Genomic DNA, 24,510 nt, shown 5'->3' with positions numbered 1-24,510 from the left:
AGTCTTCATTCTACGTCCACCTCCACTCCACCCTTACCCGCCACATTTGCACCCAAGTATCTAAAACTATCCACTTCCTCCAGTCTCTCTCCCTTAACACTTGCTTCCAGTCTACTGCTATTTTCTCCCCTTGTATATCTCATCACCTTACCTTTACCCACATTTACCTTCAACTTCCTTCTTTCCCACACCTTCCCAAACTCCATCACTAACTTTCTCAATCCCTCCTCTGATCCTGCTACAAGCAGTGTCATCAGCAAACAACAGCTGGCTTATCTCCCACTTTTCTCCATTTTCTTTAACCATCTCCAAACCCTGACCCACTACTTTTGCATTTACCTCTCACACCACCCCATCCATGTATAAATCGAAGTCCAACCATTACCTCAAACCACTCTCTCCATTTCTAATTCTAACACATGCTCTTCTAATCTCATAAAAAATTTTGACTGCTCTTAACAGCTTTCCCTCCTATCCCATATATCTACAATACTTCCCACAGTCCCCTTCCTGTCTATCGTGTCATAAGCCTTTTCCAGATCCGTAAAAACCCAAAAAAACATCCTTACCTTTTCCTAACGCTTTCTCACATTTGTCTTACCACAAAAATCTGATCTACACAACCCCTACCTGTCCTAAACCCACTGTTCCTCACCAGTTACTCCCTCTGTTCCTCTCCTAATCCTCTCAATCAAGATCCTCCCATAAGCCTTCCCAACTACACTTAAATTAATCCCTCTAAAACTACTACACTCACACTTGTCCCCTTTTCCCTTGTAAAGTGGAACTATACAGGCAGTACTCGAGTCCTCTGGCACTCTACCCTCTTAAACAAATATTAAATAACCTCACCAGTCAGTCCCCCATCACTGTACCTCCTTTTTTTTTTTAGACATTTTGCATGACAGCCATCTAACCCAGGTGCCTTCCCTGCTCTCATCATCTTAACAACTGCCTTCACCTCATCTTTCCTTATTTCTCCTCCATTTTTCTCACTCATAACAGTCATTTTCTTGATGCTTCCCACTGCAACTACCTTTTCCTCCCTATCCTCCTTCACATTTAACAACTCCCTAAAATACTCTGCCCACCTTCCTCTTACTGCCTTCTCTTCCATTATCATCTCTCCATCTGCACCTTTTACCTTTTCTTCTCTGCTTGATTCAAATTTTCTGTCATATTCTTACCCCAATTCTCGTCTGCTCTTCTCTTTACCTCCTTTGTGTTATAATAATGGTACATACATACATATACATATACCAAGGCTTTTTCCCCCTTAGCTGGGAGGTAGCCAAAAAAGGAAAAGGCATAAAATCATTCCCACCCATTCCATCCCTGAAAACACTCCACACCCCTCCACCCTCCCTCCCATCTTAGCACCTCCTAGATGACGGGTCATAATAATGATAATAATAATAAAAAATACATAAATAAAACTCTGTGCATCATAGTCTTTAGTCTGACAGCACAAAACAAACCTTTGTCTTGGTAAGAGAGCGCGCTAAAGTGGGGAAGTTCTGTGCAATATGGACAAGAAGATTAAGGGCTTCTTCGTTGGGTGCAGTCATGATGCGTTGCGCCGCCTGCATACTCAGATGCTGAAGCTGCCACACCTTCATGGGTGCCATTTCATGAGTAGACTCAGTAAGATGTTGCTGAAGATTCTTTAAATCAGCTACATTCTCTGGATAAAGCTCCCTTAGGGACAAAATTGAATCAATAAAATCTTTTATGTCTAAGGCCACCAAACAAAAATATAAATAAGTATATACATAAACCATCTATATGCCATGAGCTTTTTCCCCTTAATATGGAAGGTCTCAAATGAAGTTCTTAAATAAAGCAGCCTTGCTGTGGATATGCTGTGTCATGATAGAATCAGAGGAAAAAATGAGTGAGGGGTATAACAAATATTTTCTCTCGGTGTTTACTAAAGAGAGATTAGATAAGGTACCTAACTGCCATCCAATTTTAAGTGGGGATGAAGAAAGTAAACTAATATCAGCATTAGTAGGTTGTAGTCAAGCAGACTGAAAGACTAAAAGATACAAATTCCCTGGGTCCAAATGAAATTTTTCCAAGAGTGCTCATGGAGTGTAAATTTGAAATCTGTAACCAGTTCTAGTAAGCGAAGAGATAGGTAAACGTGTAGTGGAGTGGAAGGCAGTTTCCTCAAGGATAATGTGGATGAAGGTGAAACTAGGAAAGGAGATGTGGGTCTTTGTAAGTGCATATGGGCCTGGCAGTGAGAAGAGTGTAGAAGAAAGGGAGGCCTTTTGGATAGATTTAAATGAGTGCATAGAGGATTTAGGGAGAAATGTCAATGTAATAGTACTGGGAGACCTTAATGCTAGGGTAGGAAATGGTCCAATTGATGTAGTGGTTGGGAAATGTGGAGTTCCAGGAAAGAATCGTAGTGGAGAGTTGATGGTGGAAATGTGTCTAGAAAGAGAGTTAATGATAGCAAATACAGTGTTTAGGAAGAGAGTCAAGCATAAGTACACATGGAAGAGGGTGGTGGATGGAAGGGTGGTAGATAGAGCGTTGATGGATTATGTAGTGGTAAAAAGGACTATGATAGGAAGAGTTAAGGATGTACATGTGGGGGAATATCAGATCACTTTTTGGTGGAAGGTAAGTTGAGAGTGGAGGATAGATGGAGAAAGAGGAAAGGGACAAAAGGTAGGGAGGTGCTTAGAGTGAACTCTTTAAATGAAAAGGAAAAGGAGGAGTACAAGAAGAAGCTGAAGGAGGAGTGGAATGGAGTGAAGGATAGAGTAGAGCTAGGTGTGGAGGAGGAATGGGGATGGTTCAAGGAGGGAGTCACAAAGTGTGCAAAGATGGTGTGTGGAACAAGAAGGACAGGAGGAAATAGATGGAAGGGTAGTGAATGGTGGGATGAGGAAACAAAGAAGGTTGTAAAAGAAGAAGCAAGCTTTCACAGATTGGTTACAAAATAGGATGAGGGAGTCATATGAGAGGTACAAAGAAAAGAAAAGAGAAGTAAAGCAAAAGGTAAATGAGGCAAAGAGGAGAGCAGATGTGAAATGGGGTAGGAGTATGACAGAAAATCTTGAAAGTAATAAAAAGATGTTTTGGAAAGAAATTAAGAGAGGAAGAGGAGGTGAATCAAGTAGAGAAGAAAAGGTAAAAGGTGCAGATGGAGAGATGATAATGGAAGAGAAGGCAGTAAGGGGAAGATGGGCAGATTATTTTAGGGAGTTGCTAAATGTGAAGGAGGATAGGGAGGGAAAGATAGTTGCAGTGGGAAATGCTAAGAAAATGAGAGTGATGAGTGAGGAAAATGGAGGAGAAATAAGGAAGGATGAGGTGAAGGCAGTTGTTAAGATGATGAAAGCAGGTAAGGCACCTGGTCTGGATGGATGCCATGCAGAATGTATAAAAAAAAGGAGGTAAAGTGATGGTGGACTGGCTGGTGAGGCTATTTAATGTTTGCTGGAGAGAGTGTAGAGTGCAGGAGGACTGGAGGAATGCCTGTATAGTTCCACTTTACAAGGGAAAAGGGGACAAGTGTGAATGTAGTAGTTTCAGAGGGATTAGTTTGTTAAGTGTAGTAGGGAAGGCTTATGGGAGGATCTTGATTGAGAGGATTAGGAGAGGAACAGAGGGAGTAATTGGTGAGGAACAGTGTGGACTTAGGACGGGTAGAGGTTGTGTAGATCAGATCTTTGTGGTAAAACAGATATGTGAGAAAGCTATAGGAAAGAGGAAGGATGTTTTTTGGGCTTTTATGGATTTGAAAAAGGCTTACAATAGGGTAGACAGAAAGGCACTGTGGGAGGTTATGCAGATATACGGAATAAGAGGAAAGCTTCTGGGAGCTGTCAAGAGTTTTTATGAGAGTAGTAGAGCTTGTGTCAGGATTAGAAATGGAGAGAGTGAGTGGTTTGAAGTAAAGGTGGGACTTCGTCCAGGATGTGTTATGTCCAACTTATACATGGATGGGGTAGTGCGAGAGGTAAATGCAAGGGTAATGGGTCAGGGATTGGAGATGGTGAAAGAAAATGGAGAAAAGTGGGAGGTGAGTCAGCTGTTGTTTCCGGACGACACTGCGCTTGTGGCAGGATCGGAGGAAGGATTGAGGAAGTTGGTGACAGAGTTTGGGAGAGTATGTGATAGAAGAAAGTTGAAGATAAATATGGGTAAAAGTAAGGTGATAAGATGTATAAGGGGTGAAAGTGGCAGCAGACTGGAAGTGAGCCTTAAGGGGGTACGCGACACCTGGAGGTCATTTTCTAAAATATTTAGAGTAAAGAGCTGAAACTTCTCAGGTAAATAGGTATCCATATTGCCTACATTTTAGGTGAAGCAGAATGATGTATGTACACATGTACGTATACCAGTAGCGACATTTAAAAGTGCACAGCACCATAATACGTGGACCAATTTGTTTTATATTTTGGCTATGATTAGTCAGTAGGCACACCTAGGGCCGGTCATTGAGTAATTGAACAATTTCCTTTATACTTTTGCATACAGGCATTTCAATTTTAATGGCTGGCAAAAATTGTGAAAAAATACAATTTTTTTGCTCGTTTCCATTATTACTCCGAACTCTTTCATTCTATTCAAAATATTCGAACGATCGGCCCTAGCAGTTACTAAAAGTAATATTCCCTGTAAGTTTCATTTAAATCTAATGTATATTAGATTTTTTATGATTAAAAAAAAAGTAGAAAAATATCGAACGGAGATATGGCAACTTGAAATATGAATATATCTGTAACTTGCTTATAGTTTCACCAATTTGACTGATTTTTTCATGGCTTAATTCTTATTATATAATAAGTACAGTAAAAATTATCAACATATTTTAATTATAAGTACTTTAAATACTGAAAAACTAAAGTATAAGTATGTCACAGTAGTGACGACGCACAGACGACATCATATAATTTGCTTTTTTGCACCTTTGGCGGTTTCTTCATATGAAACCCCACTGCTGGGGGTCTTCAGGGTATCTAAATCATTGGAAAGAGGTTTATTTTCCAGTAGTGGGCGCCTTCTCTTTCCTCATCAGATTCCCCTCGCCAATCTATGTTGGTAGGGCACCCCCTCCAGCATCATATGATGTCCCTTCTTCTTTCTTCTTCCTGTATAGCCTTGATCTTTTTCCTCTTGCTTTCTTCTTTGGATTTAATCTTCCTCTTTGAATTGTTTAGTCTAATGTTGTCCTTTACCTCTGTCACCGTCACAGAGGTGCAGGTGAGGGCGGTGGTGGAGTGAGAGAGGTGGTGAGATCTTTAGTTGTCTTTGACTGCTTGCCATCTTTAACTGCTGTTTTTTGTCATTGTGATGTTCTTTGTTCTTTTTGCTACCCATGATGACTGTACTAAAGAGTAATATGTACTAGCTAAAGTAATAGATTGCAATGAGAGCTCATGAGACATGCGTACTTCCCTTTTCAGAGCTAGCCGGTAACTAACGCTTAGTTTCGCACAAAGTTGGCGAAATATTCTCCCTCCACCTTCCTCCCTTCCCCTCCACAATCGTATTGGCCGTTGATACACTGGGCGAGTGTAAATTCAATCAAATTTCAACGTTATTCGCTGCGCCTGAAGGTCCTAAGTGGCACGCCTCCTTCTAGTGTGGGTTGCGCCTTTAAATCTGTCCCTTTAATCCTCACCCAGGACCTTTAAATTGCGCGCGGCTGGAAAATTATTTGTCGGGATTTATTTCTAAGTGGTATACGAACATTTTGAACACAGTTTTGAAAAATGCCATATCTTGACCAAATTCACCCCCCCAGGTGTCGCGTACCCCCTTAAGGGAGAGCGACTGGAGGAAGTGGATAGTTTTAGATACTTGGGTGCAAATGTGGCAGGAAAAGGTGGAGTGAAGGTGGAGGTAGAATGTAGATTGAGAGAAGCGAGTAAATGCCTTGGTGGATTAAAGAGTGTAATGAGGAATAGACATTTGGGAATGGATGCTAAGAGGAGACTGTATGAAGGAGTGATTGTGCCAACAGCACTATATGGGGCAGAAACATGGAACATAAGAGAGGAAGAGAGAAGGAGTTTGAATGTGTTTGAGATGAGGCGAGGAGGAGAACAGGGGTGGAAAGGGAGTTGGGAGATAGGGTTGATGAAAGAGTATTAGGATGGTTTGGACACATGGAAAGAATGAGTGAAGAAAGACTAGTAAAAGAGGTATGGAAGGCAGATGTGGAGGGAGTGAACAGGAGGGGACGTCCTAGGATGAGGTGGATGGATGGGGTGAAGGGGGCTTTGGGGAAGAGGGGAATGTCTGTTGAGGAAGGGCGGGAGAGGACAGAAGACATGGTTGAATGGAGAATGGTTGTATATGGATGATGTTGTGATGCATGAGGTGGAATGGGTGGGGGGATGGGGGGTGAGGTAGTATGTGTGAGCAAAATTTGACGCAGCCCGAAGGGATTTCTCCCCATCTTCTCCTTTTATGCATAGGGGGACAGAGAGGGGGGGTTGCCGATTTAATGAAGCGGCCTTGCTGTGGATGTGCTGTGTCGTGCGACACTGGTTCTGACCCAGGGCAGTGGACAAGGTGCAGGGATGACCCGTCATCTAGGAGGTGCTAAGATGAGAGGGAGGGTGGAGGGGTTGGAGTGTATTCAGGGATGGAATGGGTGGGAATGAATTTATGCCTTTTCCTTTTTGGCTACCTCCCTTGTAAGGGGGAAAAAGCCTTAGTATATGTATATGTATGTATGAATGTGACCAGTTAACAGAAATATTTAACAAGTCAGTAGACACTGGTTTTGTGCCTACTGCCTGGGGACAGGCATTTTTCCTGTTTTCAAAAAGGGATATAAATCACCTATATTCAAATACAGACCAATCAGTTTGACATCAGTTATAGGTAAAATGCTTGAATCAATAATAGTTAATGGACTCAGAGATCACATTGAGAGACATAATTTGATTCGTGACTCACACCATGGTTTCTCCAAGGGTAAGGTTAAAGCAAGTGTGATTAATCTTTTATCTTTTTACATACATATACCAAGGTTTTTTCCCCCTTATAAGGGAGGTAGCCAAAAAAACAAAGGCATAAATCCACTCCCACCCATTCCATCCCTAACATACTCCCCTCCTCTCCAGCCTCTTCCCTCACTCTTATCTTGGTACTAATGTATATAAGGTGTCAGGTAACAATGATAGTTACAATGTTATTTACCTTGACTTTAGCAAAACATTTGACAAGGTGCCCCAGAAGAGACTATTATTTAAAATTGAAGCCTATGGCATAGGAGGAAAAAGTGTTAGAATGGATTAGATCTTAGATCAGTGACAGGAAACAGTGGTTTACCATAAATGGTGTAAAATTAAAATGGGAGTGTGTTTCTAGTGGAGTTCCCTAGGGCTCAGTTTTGGACCCCTTATTGTTCATTATGTACATAGCTTGGACAATGGAATTATTAATGATATTAATAAGTTTGAGGATGAGGTGAAGGCAGTTGTAAAGATGATGAAAGCAGGTAAGGCACCTGGTCTGGATGGATGCCATGCAGAATGTCTGAAAAAGGGAGGTTCAGTGATGGTGGACTGGTTGGTGAGGTTATTTAATGTTTGCTGGAGAGAGGGTAGAGTACCGGAGGACTGGAGAAGTGCCTGTATAGTTCCTCTTTACAAGGGAAAAGGGGACAAGTGTGAATGTAGTAGTTTCAGAGGGATTAGCCTGTTAAGTGTAGTAGGGAAGGCTTATGGGAGGATCTTGATTGAGAGGATTAGGAGAGGAACAGAAGGAGTAATTGGTGAGGAACAGTGTGGATTTAGGACAGGTAGAGGTTGTGTAGATCAGATCTTTGTGGTAAAACAGATATGTGAGAAAGCTATAGGAAAGGGGAAGGATGTTTTTTGGGCTTTTATGGATCTGGAAAAGGCTTATGATAGGGTAGACAGAAAGGCACTGTGGGAGGTTATGCAGATTTATGGGATAGGAGGAAAGCTTTTGGGAGCTGTCAACAGTTTTTATGAGAGTAGTAGAGCTTGTGTCAGGATTAGAAATGGAGAGAGTGAGTGGTTTGAAGTAAAGGTGGGACTTCGTCAAGGATGCGTTATGTCACCCTGGCTGTTCAACTTATACATGGATGGGGTGGTGCGAGAGGTGAATGCTAGGGTAGTGGGTCAGGGATTGGAGATGGTTAAAGAAAATGGAGAAAAGTGGGAGGTGAGCCAGCTGTTGTTTGCGGACGACACTGCGCTTGTGGCAGGGTCGGAGGAGGGATTGAGGGAGCTGGTGGCAGAGTTTGGGAGAGTATGTGATAGAAGAAAGCTAAAGATAAATGTGGGTAAAAGTAAGGTGATGAGATGTACAAGGGGTGAAAGTGGCAGTAGACTGGAAGTGAACATTAAGGGAGAGAGACTGGAGGAAGTGGATAGTTTTAGATACTTGGGTGCAAGTGTAGCAGGAAAAGGTGGAGTGAAGGTGGAGGTAGAATGTAGATTGAGAGAAGCGAGTAAATGCCTTGGTGGATTAAAGAGTGTAATGAGGAATAGACATTTAGGAATGGATGCGAAGAGGAGACTGTATGAAGGAGTGATTGTGCCAACAGCACTGTATGGGGCAGAAACGTGGAACATAAGAGAAGAAGAGAGAAGGAGTTTGAATGTGTTTGAGATGAGGTGTCTGAGAAGTATGGTGGGGGTTACTAGGCTGGATAGAGTGAGAAATGAGGAGGTGAGGAGGAGAACAGGGGTGAAAAAGGAGCTGGGAGATAGGGTTGATGAAAGAATATTAGGATGGTTTGGACACATGGAAAGAATGAGTGAAGAAAGACTAGTAAAAGAGGTATGGAAGGCAGATGTGGAGGGAGTGAACAGGAGGGGACGTCCTAGGATGAGGTGGATGGATGGGGTGAAGGGGGCTTTGGGGAAGAGGGGAATGTCTGCTGAGGAAGGAAGGGAGAGGACGGAAGACAGAGGTGAGTGGAGAATGGTTGTATATGGATGATGTTGTGATTGCATGAGGAGGAATGGGCGGGGGGGTGGGGGGTGGGGTAGTATGTGTGAGTAAATTTTGACGCAGCCCGAAGGGATTTCTCCCCGTCCTCTCCTTACATGCAAGGGGGGACAGAGAGGGGGGGTCGCCGATTAAATGAAGCGGCCTTGCTGTGGATGTGCTGTGGATGTGCTGTGTCTTGTGACACTGCTTCTGACCCAGGGCGGTGGGCAAGGTGCAGGGATGACCCGTCATCCAGGAGGTGCTCAGATGAGAGGGAGGGTGGGAGGGGTGTGGAGTGTATTTAGGGATGAAATGGGTGGGAGTGTTTTTATGCCTTTCCCTTTTTGGCTACCTCCCTTGAAAGGGGGAAAAAGCCTTGGTATATGTATGTATGTATGTAATAAGTTTGTGGAAGACGCTAAAATAGGAGCCTAATTTAGGTCAGGAGATGACACACAGATTCTGCAGGATGATCTTAACAAATTGTTCACAAGATTGGTGAAATGCCAAGTGAACTTCAATATCTCAAAGTGTAGCACGTTAAATGCAGGGCTACACATCTCCAAAAACAGATAACATGTTTTTTGAGAAAACTAAGTGCAAGAGAGACTTCAGACTTCTAGTTAGTCTTGATCTTAAATCCAGGAAACATGTAATTTTTGCAGGAAAATTAATTTTTCCCTGATACAAACCTGAGGTACTCCTTACCCAAGGATACGTGGCGCGTTTCTACCGCTAACACTGTGTGTGCTTGAAAACACCTCACTCCGAGGGTCTGGGCAACCATTATCCTCAGTAAGGGGCCCTCCTGGGGCAAGGGGGGCCCCCCCTCCCCCCACAAGGGTAGGAGGGTAGAAGCTCCATTGTCTGAGCCAGGTATGAAATTAGTCACGAGGGTTGACAGGCCAGGGAGAAGGAACTACTAGCGGGGTGGATGAGGAGGGCCATTAGAGGTAAGGAGTACCTCAGGTTTGTATCAGGGAAAAATTAATTTTCCTGCGAAAATTACATTTGTTCCGAAGAATACAAACTCTTCGGTACTCCTTACCCAAGGAGACTTGGACTTAGGGGGAAGGAAGTATTTGTCTAGCCTGGGAAACCCTCGTAAGGAGAAAATGTAGAGTGCTAAGATCTACGTTGACCAGACCCTTATACATTCCCCGAAACTGTGAAGGGCACCTGGATCTGTTCCCAGAGTGGAGACAGACAGGGCATACTCACTTTGTACCCCTTGTAGGGCTCGAACTGATTCCCTTGGAATGCTTGAGAGCCCTCGGTGAGGTAAGGGAATGTAGGAGTATGAGAAGGACTTGAGATAGGTATCCCCGTGGTTGCCGATCCAGAACTTGGATGAGGCTTCAGGGTTGGCTGTGTGCCATTGGTACGGGGTATGTTATCTCAGGACTTCTTGGGCGGCCACTATGGGGCCTAGAGAGAAGGTCCCTAAGGATTCCCACATGACATCTTTGAGGTAAAAGGAAGTGAACGTAGTCTGGGACTTCCATATACCTGCTTGAAGGACCTGGTTGACTGACCGATTCTTTCGGAAGACTAGGGAGGGTCCTATTGCCCTGAGGTCATGAGCTTTTGCTCCAGGGTAATCCGTGGGGCTCGAGGCGTAGGCCCTGCGGATGACTTCCTTGATCCAGTAAGAAATGGAAGTCTTAGTGACGGGCTTGGGTGTACCCCTGGTAGAGACAAACAGTCTTGGCAAGTCTGGTCTAAGATGCTTCGTCCTCTTGAGGTAGGTCCGGATAGCACGTACCGGGCATAGGACCATTTCTGCATGTTCGCCCCCTACAAAGTCGTCCAAGGAAGGAATACTAAAGGACCAGAATCTAGGGTCGGCTTTGGCCGGATCCTGGTTTTTGGCAACGAATTGGGGCAGAAAAGTGAAGGAGACCTCTTGCCATCCTTTCGAGTGGGCGACTCGATAAGAGATGGCATGCAACTCCCCGACCCTCTTGGAAGACGCCAGGGCCAAGAGAAAGACTGTCTTCAAGGTGAGGTCCTTGAAATTAGCATCTCGGAGGGGTTCGTAAGGGGGGCCCCGCAGAGCGTTGAGGACTAATGCCACATCCCATGGAGGAGTAGTTATATCCCTGGGGGGGCATGATTTTCTGAAATGTCTGAAGAGCATGGAAATTTCTGGAGACAGGGCTAGATCCATGCCCTTCAGAGAAAACACCTGATTAAGAGCTGCCCTATAGCCCTGCACTGCCGAGAGGGAGATCTTCTTGGACTTCCGGAGGAAGTGGAAGAAGGAGGCAATCAGAGGAATGGTGGCTTGCTCTGGGGCTATTGCTCGGGAGTGGCACCATTCTGCAAAAGCATTCCACTTCCCTTGATAAAGGGCAGCTGAGGAAGAGCGAATAGGGGAGGACATGTCTTCTGCCACTTCTTTGGGGAAACCCTTCTCTAGGAGGATCCGGACCATAGTCTGAACGCGTGAAGTGCCAGGGCTGACGGGTTCTTGTGCCAGGCCCCGTTGACTGGTTGATGTAGAAGGTCGGGTCTTCCCTGAAGGGCCAGGGGCTCCTCCACTGCTAGCTCGAGGGCGTCTGGAAACCATGGGGCTTCCGGCCACCAGGGAGCGATCAAAGTCATCCGAAGGTTGGATGCGGTTCGTACTCTCTGGAGCACCTTCTGGAGCAAGGGAAACGGTGGGAAAGCGTAGGTGTCGAGGTTGTCCCAGCTTTGCAGAAGAGCATCCTCTCCCGCTGCCAGCGGATCCGGGAGAGGGCTGAAATACACCGGGAGCTGGTGGTTCCATCTGGTGGCGAAAAGGTCCACCAGAGGGGAGCCCCATTTGTTGATGAGGAAGGTCGCCACTTCCGGATGGAGGGACCACTCCGTGCTGATTACCTGACTCCTTCTGCTGAGGTGGTCCGCCCAGACATTCTTCTTCCCTGGGATGTAGCGAGCTCTGAGTGTCACTTGGAGGTTCTCGGCTAATAGGAGGATCTCCATAGTGAGATGGCAGAGGTCCTGGGAGACTGTGCCCCCCTGCTTGTTCAGGTAGGCTACTACCGAGGAATTGTCCGACATGATGCCCACAACTTTCCCCGAGATTTGACCCGAGAAGTGACGGAGAGCCAGCAGTACCGCTTTCAATTCTAGCCAGTTGATATGGGCTGTCCGCTCGACCGTGGACCAGGAACCGCTGACGTGATCGTCGTTGAGGTGGGCCCCCCAGCCCTCCTTGGAGGCATCGGAGAAGAGGAGGACTTCGGGGGGAGATGGGCCGAGGGGCATCCCCACGAGCAGGTTGCACGGGTCCTTCCACCAGAGAAGAGAATGCTTGACCTCTCTGGTAAGGGTGATGTGTTGACGGGTGTTTCCCCTTAGCGGGGACCACTGGGACTTGAGGAGCCACTGTAGGGGTCGCATTCTCAGTCTGCTCCTGGGTATTAACCTCTCGACGGAGGCCATGTGGCCCAGGAGGACTTGGCACTGTTTGGCCGTGAGGAACCCGGTCGATAGTGCCTGCACGACGAGGGAAGAGAGATTCTGGATTCGCTTCTCTACTGGGAATGCCTGCATGAGGGAAGAGTCCAGAACCATACCCAGGTACGTGACTCTCTGTCTTGGAATGAAATCTGACTTCGTCTGGTTGACCGTGGAGCCCAATTTGCGGATGAAAGCTAGGACCGTCCCCAGGTGGTCGCGGCATAGCTGGGCGGAGTGTGCCAGGATCAGCCAATCGTCCAGGTAACGGAGTAGGCGAATCCCTCTGGAGTGGGACCACGCTGAGACGAGTTTGAACACTCTGGTGAAGACTTGGGGTGCTGTGGAGAGGCCGAAGCATAGGCAGGTGAATTGAAAAGTGGTGCCCTTGTGGACGAAGCGGAGGAATTTTCGGGATGAGGGATGGACAGGTATTTGGAAATAGGCGTCCTGGAGGTCCAGGGACACCATGAAGTCCCCTTCCCTGATAGACGCCCTCACGGCCTCTGGGGTGTCCATCCGGAACTTCGTCAGGGAAAGGAACTTGTTGAGAGGAGACAGATCGATGACAGGTCTCCACCCCCCTGTAGCCTTTGGTACTAGGAATAGCCTCGAGTAGAACCCCGGGTCCGGAGTTGAGACTTCCTCGAGTGCTCCTTTCTGGAGCAGTGGAGATTTCCTCCACTAGGTCCCGCCCGCGATCCAAGTCCGGATGGTAGTTGCTGACTTGGATGGGATAGGGGGAGAGGCTGGGGATGATGTGAAAAGGAAGATAGCCTGCCTTGATAACCAGTATGGTACAGTCATACGCCCCGTCAGCCTCCCATTCTCTCCAGTAGAGAGAGAGGCAACCTCCTATCATGTGCGGGAGGGCAGGCGAGTTCATAGAATTTCCTGCGTTGGGGTCCAGAGCCTCTATGATGTTTGCGCCCCTGTTCTCTATTGGGGAAGGGGCGGGGCTTTCCTGTCTGGGCTTTGGACTTCGAATGGGGAGGGGGCCCGTCTTCCCGCTTAGGGAGACGAAAAGGCTGCCTCTGCGTCTGAAAGGACCGAGGGGTCGATGGGGGGGTGGTCCTTGGCCTCGAGCTAGAGACGGCTGTTCTCTCGATGGCTCTGTTGTGTAGCAACTGGTTGGTGCTAGTGATTGCCGAGTCCACCACATCCGGGGGAATCAGCGTGTGGGTGAGCAGGGGGGCCCTCCTCAAAGGAGCATAAATCTCCCTGAGGAGGGGGTCACTGGGGTCCCCGAGGATGGTGTCTCTCCTGCGGGACTCGAAGTTGGCCCAGGACGTTGAGAGACAGGAAGCCTGATGCTTCAGGGCTCTGCTCGTGCTTGCCAAAAAAGCCTGGAGGTCGCATTCTTCCTGGGGTTGTAGTTTGGGTAAGAACTCCCTCGCCGAGGCAAGGAGGCGTTCTAGCCAGGAGTTCACCGCCAGGGACAGAGCCAGTGAATGAATGTGGTCGCTGACTTCCCTGCCGGAGAGGAGGACGTTTCGTCTGCGCAGCGACTCGGCGTCCGCCTTAACCAGCTCTGGTAACCTCGCCGGGATCGAGGCTGCTCTGAGGGTTGACCCCGATGGGGTGTAGAAGCGCTTCTGGTGTTCCAATGGGACCGGAAGCCAACGCGCCTTCTCGGTCGTCCTTGTTGCGAGATCGAAGCAGGCCATCGCCATGGCTCTCGCCGTCTGCGTACTCCATGGAAGGTGGAGGGGAGTAGGCTGGGCTTTCTGAGAGTTGGCCGTCATGAAGATGTCAGACTCGAATGTGGCTTCCTCTTCTTTCGGGGGGCCCAGTCGATTCGCCCTCCGAACCCTCGCGAGGACGTCCGAGAAGGAAGGTGGGACCACCATCGAGGATTCCGACTGGGAAACGGGAGGGGAAAGGGAGCGTGGCCCCCCCCCTACGGCGCTGTGGACATCGTCGTCGGCGTAGGAGAGGTCGGCACGGGCAGAGAGGAACCGCACGCTACAATCCTCGTCACTGATGGGTTCAGGGGGGGGCCTGAGCAAGGGGACGCTGGTCGAGGGGGGCCCTTGGGGGCAGAGACTCCTCACGAGCTTCCGTGCGGTGCACGAACCGCGCTTGAGAAGCGCGGAAAAATTCCCGTTGGGCCTCCATCTGTTCCTTCAACGTAGTGACGAGTGAACAGAGAGTGGGGAGGAGGTCCGGGGAATGTCCTCTTGGAGGGTCCCGCCTGGGTGCGGATGGTCCGGGAGACACCAGGGGGAGACTGCCTCCTCTGGACGAAGCTGAGTCACCTACGACGAACGCGCGTGTGGGTACACCTCGGGCTTCCTGCCCACCGGGCATAGAAAGGGTTCCGGTGATGACCCGGCTCGTCTGACGAGAGGTGGAAGGGGTGGGACTGGGGGTCACCCGAGAAGGAGAAGAGGCTGACGCGCTCCGAATCTCCGAACTCGGTTCCTTTGTCCGTGGGGGGGTGGAGCTGCCGGGTAGCATCGCGGGGCCAGCGGACGCATCCGGGAAAAAGCTCGTACCCGGGGGGTAGTTCGCGGGGGCCAGAAGCGCGTGCCCGTCGAAACTAGCCCCCCTTTCGGCAGGAACAGGAGACAATTTAGCCTGAGACTGACTCGGGGCGGCTATTGTACAACCTTTCCGTTTACTACGCTTAGGAGGGGGGAGACAACTGCCCGCGTCCTCCGCCGACGTAGCATGCCTTCTCTTTGTGTCGGGTGAGGGGGGAAGCCATCTGCCTTGCCCGCGTATTTTGACCCGTGGCTGCACCTTCCGGTGAGCATGAAAATACGCGGACCACTGCTTATCACCCCATTGAGCGCACGTAGTACACGGGGATGAAGGGGAACATTCCAGATTCCGACAATGGATACACCAAGAGTGTGGGTCCACAGTTGTCGGTGGGAGAAGAGCCCGGCAGCGAAATTCACCACGGGCGAAGGCACACATGCTATCGCGAACAACAACACTAGGACCAGATTCCATACTTACAGAGAAGCGGAGAATACCCGGTGGAGATTAAAGAGAGGGATAAAGGGAGGACAGGGGTCTCAAGCGCTTCCAAGCAGGGGGAAGGCGGCGATGCAGGACGTTCCACACAAAGGACGCCGTTGGAAGGGTGTAGAAGGCCGATGCCGATTGCGTGCCTTGCGTTCGAGATAATCGAACGATGTCGGGATTGGCGCAGGAAATTAATTTCCTGATACAAGCACAGGAGCGGGGAAACGGTCCCCGAACTGGACTTCAGTGTTAGCCGGACTGTGAGAGATGTTGACTCGATCGCTACCGCTTAGACAATGGAGCTTCTACCCTCCTACCCTTGTGGGGGAAGGGGGGGCCCCCCTTGCCCCAGGAGGGCCCCTTACTGAGGATAATGGTTGCCCAGACCCTCGGAGTGAGGTGTTTTCAAGCACACACAGTGTTAGCGGTAGAAACGCGCCGCGTATCCTTGGGTAAGGAGTACCGAAGCGTTTGTATTCTTCGGAACAAAGTACATTAATGCCAGGAATTAAGCTGACAGAGCATTAGGTTTCATTGCTAGGATGGATACAAATAGAAGTGCAGAGGTAATTATCAAACTCTATCTAGCATTAGTAAGACCCATCCTTGACTATGTGGTACAGTTTTGGTCTTCATCCTATAGAATGGATATCAATTCACTAGAATCAGTACAGAGGAGAATGACCAAAATGATACAAGGGCTCAGAAATTTACCTTATGAAGAGAGGCTTAGGCACAACTTACACTCTCTAGAAAGATGCAGGGTCAGAGGTGATCTAATAGAGGTGTTCAAGTGGATCAAATGTTTTAACAAAGGTAATACAAACAAGGTCATCATATCAAAACAACAGGGCAGGACTCACAGTAATTGGACATATTTAGATTTGAGGAAATAGGCAAGAATTGGTTTACTAATAGGGTGGTTGACGAATGGAAGACTTAGTAACCATGTAGTAAGCACTGAAACTATCAGTTGTTTTAAGAAACTGTTAGACAACTTTAAAGATGGGGATGACATGGAACTGGCTAGTGTAAGCCTTATGGTCTCTTGCAGTCTCCTTCATTCTTATGTTCTTATGAAAAGGGGAGTTGCTGTCAGCTCTCACAGGAGTATTTGGCATTTCATGGGCAATACCCAGCACTTCTGTCTTTAGGGGAATTACTGCACCAAAAAGGTGAAGGAAATACAATTGCAATTGAAGCTGACAAAGAGATATCTTGAACCTTGTCCAAAGACAGAGTGTCATTCCCTCAGGCCTGTATCCCAATATGGACGTGAAGATGATTTTTACTAACATATATTTTGCTAAATGTAAAGGAAGATAGGGCGGGAAAGGTAGCTGCAGTGGGAAGTGCTAAGAAAATTACACTGATGAGTGAGGAAAATGGAGGAGAAATAAGGGAAGATGAGGTGAAGGCAGTTAAGATGATGAGGGCAGGTAAGGCACCCAGGTTGGATAGGTGTTATGCAGAATGTCTAAAAAAAAAAAGGAGGTATACTGATGGTGGACTGGCTGGTGAGGTTATTTAATATTTGTTTAAGAGAGGGTAGAGCACAGAACTGGAAGAGTGCCTGTATAGTTCTGTTTTGCAAGAGAAAAGGGGACATGTGTGAGTGTAGTAGTTTCAGAGGGATCAATTTCTTGAGTGTAGTTGAGAAGGCTTATGGGAGAGTTTTGATTTTGAGGATTAGAAGAGGAACAGATGGACTGGTGAGGAACAGAGTGGGTTTAGGACAGGTAGGGGTTGTGTGGATCAGATTTTTGTGGTAAGACAGATATGTGAGAAAGCTTTAGGAAAAAGTAAGGATGTTTTTTGGGTCTTTATGGATTTGAACTCCTAGATAGGGAGATAGGGTTGATGGAAGAGTATTAGGATGGTTTGGACACATGGAAAGAATGAATGAAGAAAGAATAGTAAGAGAGGTATGGAAGGCAGATATGGAGGGAGTGAACATGAGGGGACGTCCTAGGATGAGATGGCTGGATGGGGTGAAGGGGGCTTTGGGGAATGGGGAAGAAGGGAATGTCTGTTGAGGAAGTACAGGAGAGGACAGAAGACAGGGATGAATGGAAAATGGTTGTATATGGATGATGTTGTGATGCATGAGGTGGAATGGGTGGGGGGATGGGGGGAGCGGTAGTATGTGTGAGCTAAATTTGACGCAGACCGAAGGGATTTCTCTCCGTCTTCTCCTTTTATGCATGGGGGGATGGAGGGGGGGGGGGTCGCCGATTTAATGAAGCGGCCTTGTTGTGGATGTGCTGTGACTTGCGACACTGCCTCTGACCCAGGGCAGTGGACAGGGTGCAGGGATGACCCACCATCCAGGAGGTGCTAAGATAAGAGGGAGGGTGGAGGGGAGTGGAGTGTATTTAGGGATGGAATAGGTGGGAATGATTTTATGCCTTTTTCTTTTTGGCTATCTCCCTTATAAGGGGGAAAAAGCCTTGGTATATGTATGTATGGACTTGAAAAAGGCTAATGATGAGATAGATAGGAAGGCACTGTGGGAGGTATTGCAGATATATGGGATAAGAGGAAAGCTGTTAAGAGCAGTCAAAAGTTTTTGGAAGAGTGGCTGAGCCTGTGTTAGAATTAGAAATGGAGAAAGTGGTTTGAGGTAATGGTGGGACTCTGCCAGAAATGTGTTATGTCACTTTGGCTGTTCAATTCATACATGGATTGAGTAGTACATACATACATATACCAAGGCTTTTCCCCCTTACAAGGGAGGTAGCCAAAAAGGAAAAGGCATAAAATCATTCCCACCCATTCCATCCCTGAATATACTCCACACCCCTCCACCCTCCCTCTTATCTTAGCATCTCCTAGATGACGGGTCATCCCTGCACCTTGTCCACTACCCTGGGTCAGAAACAGTGTCGCAAGACACAGCACATCCACAGCAAGGCCGAGATAAGAGGTAGGGAAGAGAGTGGAGGGGAGTGGAGTGTGATAGGGATGGAATGGGCGGGAGTGGTTTTTATGCCTTTGTTTTTTGGCTACCTCCCTTATAAGGGGGAAAAAACCCTTTGGTATTTGTATGTATATACCTATACAGACAGGTCCATATATCATATAAAACATGCAAGCAATTATTCAAACTAACAATCAAATAGGTCTATCTGCATAATCACTAATGGAGTTGGGGTAATATCTTTGTATTTGAATAACCTACTTGAGTTTTGAAAAGACAAATCCTTCCACTTCCTGTTCCTGTTCTTCATCTAATTCATGCTCTGCTCCTTCTTCTTTAATCTCAGTATCATCCTGATTCTTATACTCAGTACTCTTGATCTGCAGCTCCACTCCATAGCCACTAAGTCTTACCCGCCTTCCAGATGGTTCCTGTAAATGCATTAACGGTGACCATGAAAAGGATCATAATTATAAGACACCATTCTTTCAATCTAATATTCAAGATTGATGACAATCATAAAGTTATGAATCAATCAATAACAACCTTCTATAAAAATTTGATGTTTCTATAAAAATTAATTTAGTCCCCTTTCTGCACTTTTCCTGCAAGTTATTACCACTGATGTTGTTGTTGCTGGTTAGCCCTATGTCAGTGGAATTATGGTGAAAAGTGACCACTTAGATTCGAGCCAAAAGTCCTCCACCCTTGTTTTATCATGACTGCATTTGTGTTCTGTCAAGAACTGAATTTTTTGTAAATGCACAGATGTGTTTGATTATGTTTAAAGTGGCCTGGTAGAGCAGACATGTATCATCAATTGTACTGCTAACCATATTGGCATGTAATACATGATGCATCATGGTCACAGCAAAAGTTAATTTGTAAGAATTTTGTTCTGTTCAGTCTCAAATTTAAGTATACCAGTGGTTGGGGACAGACAAAAATCCTGTTTGTCTGTGAGAACTGTGTGGATGAGACTTATGAAACTTTAGGCAACAATTGTTAAGAAAAATGTAATCTTAGGGAAAATATTCTAAAAAAGAAAAAATATGATAACATTAAATGAAGCAAAATCAAGTCAATAAATAAATAAACTATTAGTACAAAAATGACAAACCAAATTATTGATGACTGGGAATATGACACTGGAATGAAGAAAGAAGAAAATAAGACTGAAAATACTAACAATTAATACTATACAATACATTAATCAGAAACTACTACCTTTACATAATGTCGAAGAACATAATCAATTTTTCCTGAAGAAGCATATGGTTTGAGAGCTTCATGAAAATCTCTGAAGGCTGCTGTACCAAGTTCTCCATAAAGCACAACACCAATCTACAAAGATGTGACATATTACATTGTGTCACTGACAAAAAATAAGTACATAAATAAATACATACATGTACCAAGGCTTTTTACCCCTTACAAGGGAGGTAGCCAAAAAGGAAAAGGCATACAATCATTCCCACCCATTCCATCCCTGAATACACTCCACACCCCTCCACCCTCCCTCTCATCTTAGCACCTCCTGGATGACGGGTCATCCCTGCACCTTGTCCACTGCCCTGGGTCAGAAACAGTGTCGCAAGACACAGCACATCCACAGCAAGGCCGCTTCATTAAATCGGCGACCACCCCCTCTCCGTCCCCCTATGCATAAAAGAAGATGGGGAGAAATCCCTTCGGGCTGCGTCAAATTTTGCTCACACATACCACCTCACCCCCCATCCCCCCACCCATTCCACCTCATGCATCACAACATCATTCATATACAACCATTTTCCATTCACCCGTCTTCTGTCCTCTCCCGTCCTTCCTCAACAGACATTCCCCTCTTCCCCAAAGCCCCTTTCACCCCATCCTAGAATGTCCCCTCATGTTCACTCCCTCCACATCTGCCTTCCATACCTCTTTTACTAGTCTTTCTTCACTCATTCTTTCCATGTGTCCAAACCATCCAAATACTCTTTCATCAAACCTATCTCCCAACTCCCTTTCCACCCCTGTTCTCCTCCTCACCTCCTCATTTCTTACTCTATCTAGCCTAGTAATCCCCATCATACTTCTCAGACACCTCATCTCAAACACATTCAAACTACTTCTCTCTTCCTCTCTTATATTCCATGTTTCTGCCCCATACAGTGCTGTTGGCACAATCACTCCTTCATACAGTCTCCCCTTAGCATCCATTCCCAAATAAATGAATAAATTAAATAATAATGGCAATACATCATATTTTTTCTATTTCCTCATGGTTTTCTTGTTCTCTACCAGCACATTCATCTCCCTCTTTTTAAACAACTTTCCCTTGCGAGACATTCAAATTCATACCACACCACTATCCTTAGCTGAGTACACCACAATCAGAAGAAAATGTATACAAGTGAGACATTGTAGTCAAAATAATCACCATTTAAAAACAAATAAAGAAAGTAACATACAATCATACAGTACATACCACATATCACATCAATATCCCAAAGATACATACCCCAAATCCAGCCCCTCAAGGGCTTAACAAACCATACATAGCAGACCCGAAGGCACACCATAAGGCTACATAGACAGTCATACATACATACACCAAAGGCTTTTTCCCCCTTACAAGAAAGGTAGCCAAAAAGAAAAAGGCATAGAAACCATTCCCACCCATTCCATCCCTATCACACTCCACTCCCCTCCCTCTTATTTTGGCACCTCCTGGATGACAGGTCATCCCTGCATCTTGTCCACTGCCCTGGGTCAGAGGCAGTGTCACAAGACACAGCACATCCACAGCAAGGCCGCTTCGTTAAATCAGCAACCCCCCATCTCTGTCCCCTCATGCAGAAAAGGAGAAGACGGTGAGAAATCCCTTCAGGCTACTCCATTAACACACTAAAAGACAACACATTGCTGCATGCCAGACCCCCTGATATCCATCCTTCTGAATCCTCTCTCCCACGAAAGGACCGAGTCCACCTGGCCAGACTGTGATGCGGCCATCACCCAGCCCTTCTAAGCTACCAGAAGAGACTGGTTGACTGCATTGTGGACAAATACATAGGATGTAACACTTCACCCCATACTATTCAACACATCATGGAAGACTGCATTGTACATGATCACACACACAAACAACACAACATACACTCCATAAAGGATTTGTGGGAAAACCCCATTTCAGCCGTGGTATTCCTTGGGGAGACAGGACTGCTCGGACAGACAGTCTAGGGAACAACAACAACAACAACTATGCTTCCATAGTATGTTACCTTACAAAGGTATCCTACAAATAACACTAAATAAAACATTTAGAATAATAACTGGTTGCACTAACACAACACCAATAGAACACATATACTAAAGAAGCCAAAACCCTTTCCATAGAGCAACACATGATTATGATAGGCATACAGTTTTAACAAAGATCCCCTGAACCCATCCACCGCTTTACATTACATAATACTAACACAGCCCAACAAATGCAAAAACATCTCTAGCAGAATCCTACTCAAACACCTACAATAACATAACTTCACACTATGTCCATACAATAATTTGCACACATTCAGATCGCAAAAAACACTACACAACAGACTGCTATATTGCATACTTCACAGAAATCAACTCCCAAGACAATAATTAGCTTCTTTGGGTGGGGAGAAGAGGCTAACCTTCCATAAATCCCTACAAGACAAAAGCTATTCCCATTATTTCCATTACCACATCAGTTTAAACAATATTTCTCTCAAGATAATAGTAATATGTCTACATATATAACTCTGCACATGTATATAAATTGTATATACAATATACTGTACATGTACATAAGCATCCTCATAAACACAAAATCACATAAAGTCATAGGTATTTACCTGCCCTTTTTCACTGCCTGGATAGTGATGATCCAAATGATAAATAAAAGGTTTACTTCCATCACCCTTCTCAATCAATTTTGCCAACTCTTCAACACTGCAGGTCAACTTGCCATTCACATCAACAACTGCTTCACAGTCTTCAGGCAGGCCCCGTGTGAATGCCACCTGCCTGAACATTTCTATCTTGGGTGACATAACTCTCATTGAAAGACTAAGTTTCAAGAGACTGATTTGTGATAATGAGAGAAACTGTGATGCCTCTGACAGACCAACATCCAACCGTTCCCGATCATTCTCTGCAAATCAAAAGATCACCATTATTCAAGATTAATTTCAATTCTAGTTTTCTTATCAATATATCTAATTACCCAACTTTTTTCCCGGTTTGAGAATCCAAAAGATTCAAATATGAATTTATGACATGCAGTTTTACATTACAAGCCAGTTAGTTCATTACTTACTATAATCCAAGAAGTCAGGATCTAACTCTGCAACAGAGTTGACAAATCCCCAGAAGTGAGTTGGATTTTCTTCATTTAAGTACTCTGCAGTTTCCAAGAGCAATGGTGTATCACTCCACTTCGAATTAAGAAATGTGGTCACTGGCTTTTGCTTTGTCTGGCATTTTGTTTCCAATGGAAATAAACACATGAGCATTAGAGGCAGGAGATGGAGGGCGAGTCCTGATACTGTTTTCCCTTGTTTTTCAAGAGCCATTTTATGCTGAAACAAGAAAGCAAGTTTAGTACACTTCATTATCAATTTCATCACAATCAAGGATTTCTTAAAGACCTTTAAAAAACTCCTAGTTATCATCTAAATCTCAAAATTCATGTAATTGTACTGCAAGTCCTGTCCAAGGAAGGCCACTCCATCAGCAATTCTTACAAGCATCACTCAAGTATTATTGTAAAAAAAAAAAAAAAAAAAAAGTTATGGTAGTAACAGACAAAGATATGCCAGACATCTACAGCAATGACAAGAAATGTTTCATTTCTAATGGGAGGGTCTGGACATTTAATTATACTATTGAATGTTTCTTTGGTTTGTGATTGTCTGGAGTGAGCAACATTACTGATGATTTCTGGAGTGAGGACCTAATAGTAAGAATAAAAAAGAAGATAAACTTATTAAAATCAAGAGCAAGCATGTTTTGGTCCATAGAATGAAATTCTAATTAATCAGCAGAGAACCCATATGAACTAAATTCACCTATGCCTCATAGGTATGGTTCTCTGAAGTCAAGAAATAAAACACAGGCACCTTTCAAACTAACCCTGAAAACACAAAGCTTTGAGAACAATAATCAGATGCCCTAAAGTGCCAATACAACATCTACATGTTAAAACCAGAATCCTACCCAGTGAACAGCAAATGAGAACGATAGACACACTTCTATGCAAAAGCCACCCACAAGACCCAACTAAAACATTACATAACACATCCACAACCAACTTAACACTGCAAAAAACACCAGTAGTACATTGTTCAAACATCTACAACAACTTACCATCAGCAGCACACAACACATCCAAACAAAAACACATATATGCTTAAATCACAAAACAAGAATTTCAAGATTGACCACCAAATTCCATACTTCACCAAACTTCTGCAGAAATCAGCCCTACAGAGAAATTACCTCCCATCATGCAAGAACCATACTGATATGACTATGTTCAATGCATCACTGAGTAGTAAAACAATACCAACACCTGGTCAGAAAAGCAACCTGCTCCAGATGCAGTCACCACACAGAAGACAATTAACACCTCATTCTACATTGCTCCACACAACATAACTTCCTTAAGTGACTTATGGGCCAATTCAGTAGCTGTTACCCCATTCCCTCAGAGGCATAGGTCTCCTGTACAAGAGACCTGGTATAAAGGACTGAATGACTGATACTCTAAATCTCATCATCATCCCATTCCTTACACATTTTGATTTTACAAAAGTTTCTGCTTTTTTGGGGTTCATTCTTCTGGCATTCATTCTCATTTTCTCTCTTTTACAATATGTTTTCCTATCTATGTTCACTATGAAGTAAGCTTGGGATATAAGTATTTGTATTTCTATTTTAATCAACACATATATATATGCACATCTACAGGGATTTTTTAAAAGTGGGGTTGGGTTGGGCAGCATGATATACAACTAACTTTTGTTAAATATACACAATTTACCTACTGTCTTAGCACCTCCTGGGGTGCTAAGATAAGAGGGAGGGTGGAGGGTGGAGTGTATTTAGGGATGGAATGGGTGGGAATGGTTTTATGCCTTTTTCTTTTTGGCTACCTCCCTTGTAAGGGGGGGAAAAGCCTTGGTATATGTATGTACCTACTGTCTTGACCG

The 24,510-nt window shown here is 45.4% G+C and overlaps 1 protein-coding gene across 2 annotated transcripts in view; it reads right to left on the bottom strand.

The window, feature by feature from the left end:
• The window catches only part of Uggt (UDP-glucose-glycoprotein glucosyltransferase), a 93,366-nt gene that overhangs the window by 63,798 nt on the left and 5,058 nt on the right, over window positions 1-24,510 (bottom strand). For both annotated transcript variants that reach the window (XM_076177340.1, XM_076177350.1), the window contains exons 2-6: window positions 22,617-22,878; window positions 22,153-22,451; window positions 19,514-19,630; window positions 18,548-18,717; window positions 1,479-1,698 (exon numbers count right to left, since the gene is read on the bottom strand). In XM_076177340.1, coding sequence (XP_076033455.1) covers window positions 1,479-1,698; window positions 18,548-18,717; window positions 19,514-19,630; window positions 22,153-22,451; window positions 22,617-22,872 — 1,062 coding nt within the window. In that variant the 5' untranslated portion in view covers window positions 22,873-22,878. The remainder of the gene's footprint in view (window positions 1-1,478; window positions 1,699-18,547; window positions 18,718-19,513; window positions 19,631-22,152; window positions 22,452-22,616; window positions 22,879-24,510) is intronic.

Source organism: Oratosquilla oratoria, chromosome 3 (genome assembly GCF_046742065.1).
Source record: "Oratosquilla oratoria isolate Oo_2021 chromosome 3, ASM4674206v1, whole genome shotgun sequence".
NCBI classification, from domain to species: Eukaryota; Metazoa; Arthropoda; class Malacostraca; order Stomatopoda; family Squillidae; genus Oratosquilla; species Oratosquilla oratoria.
The sequence above is the reverse complement of the archived record's forward strand: the minus strand, read 5'-3'. Positions and strand labels throughout refer to the sequence as shown.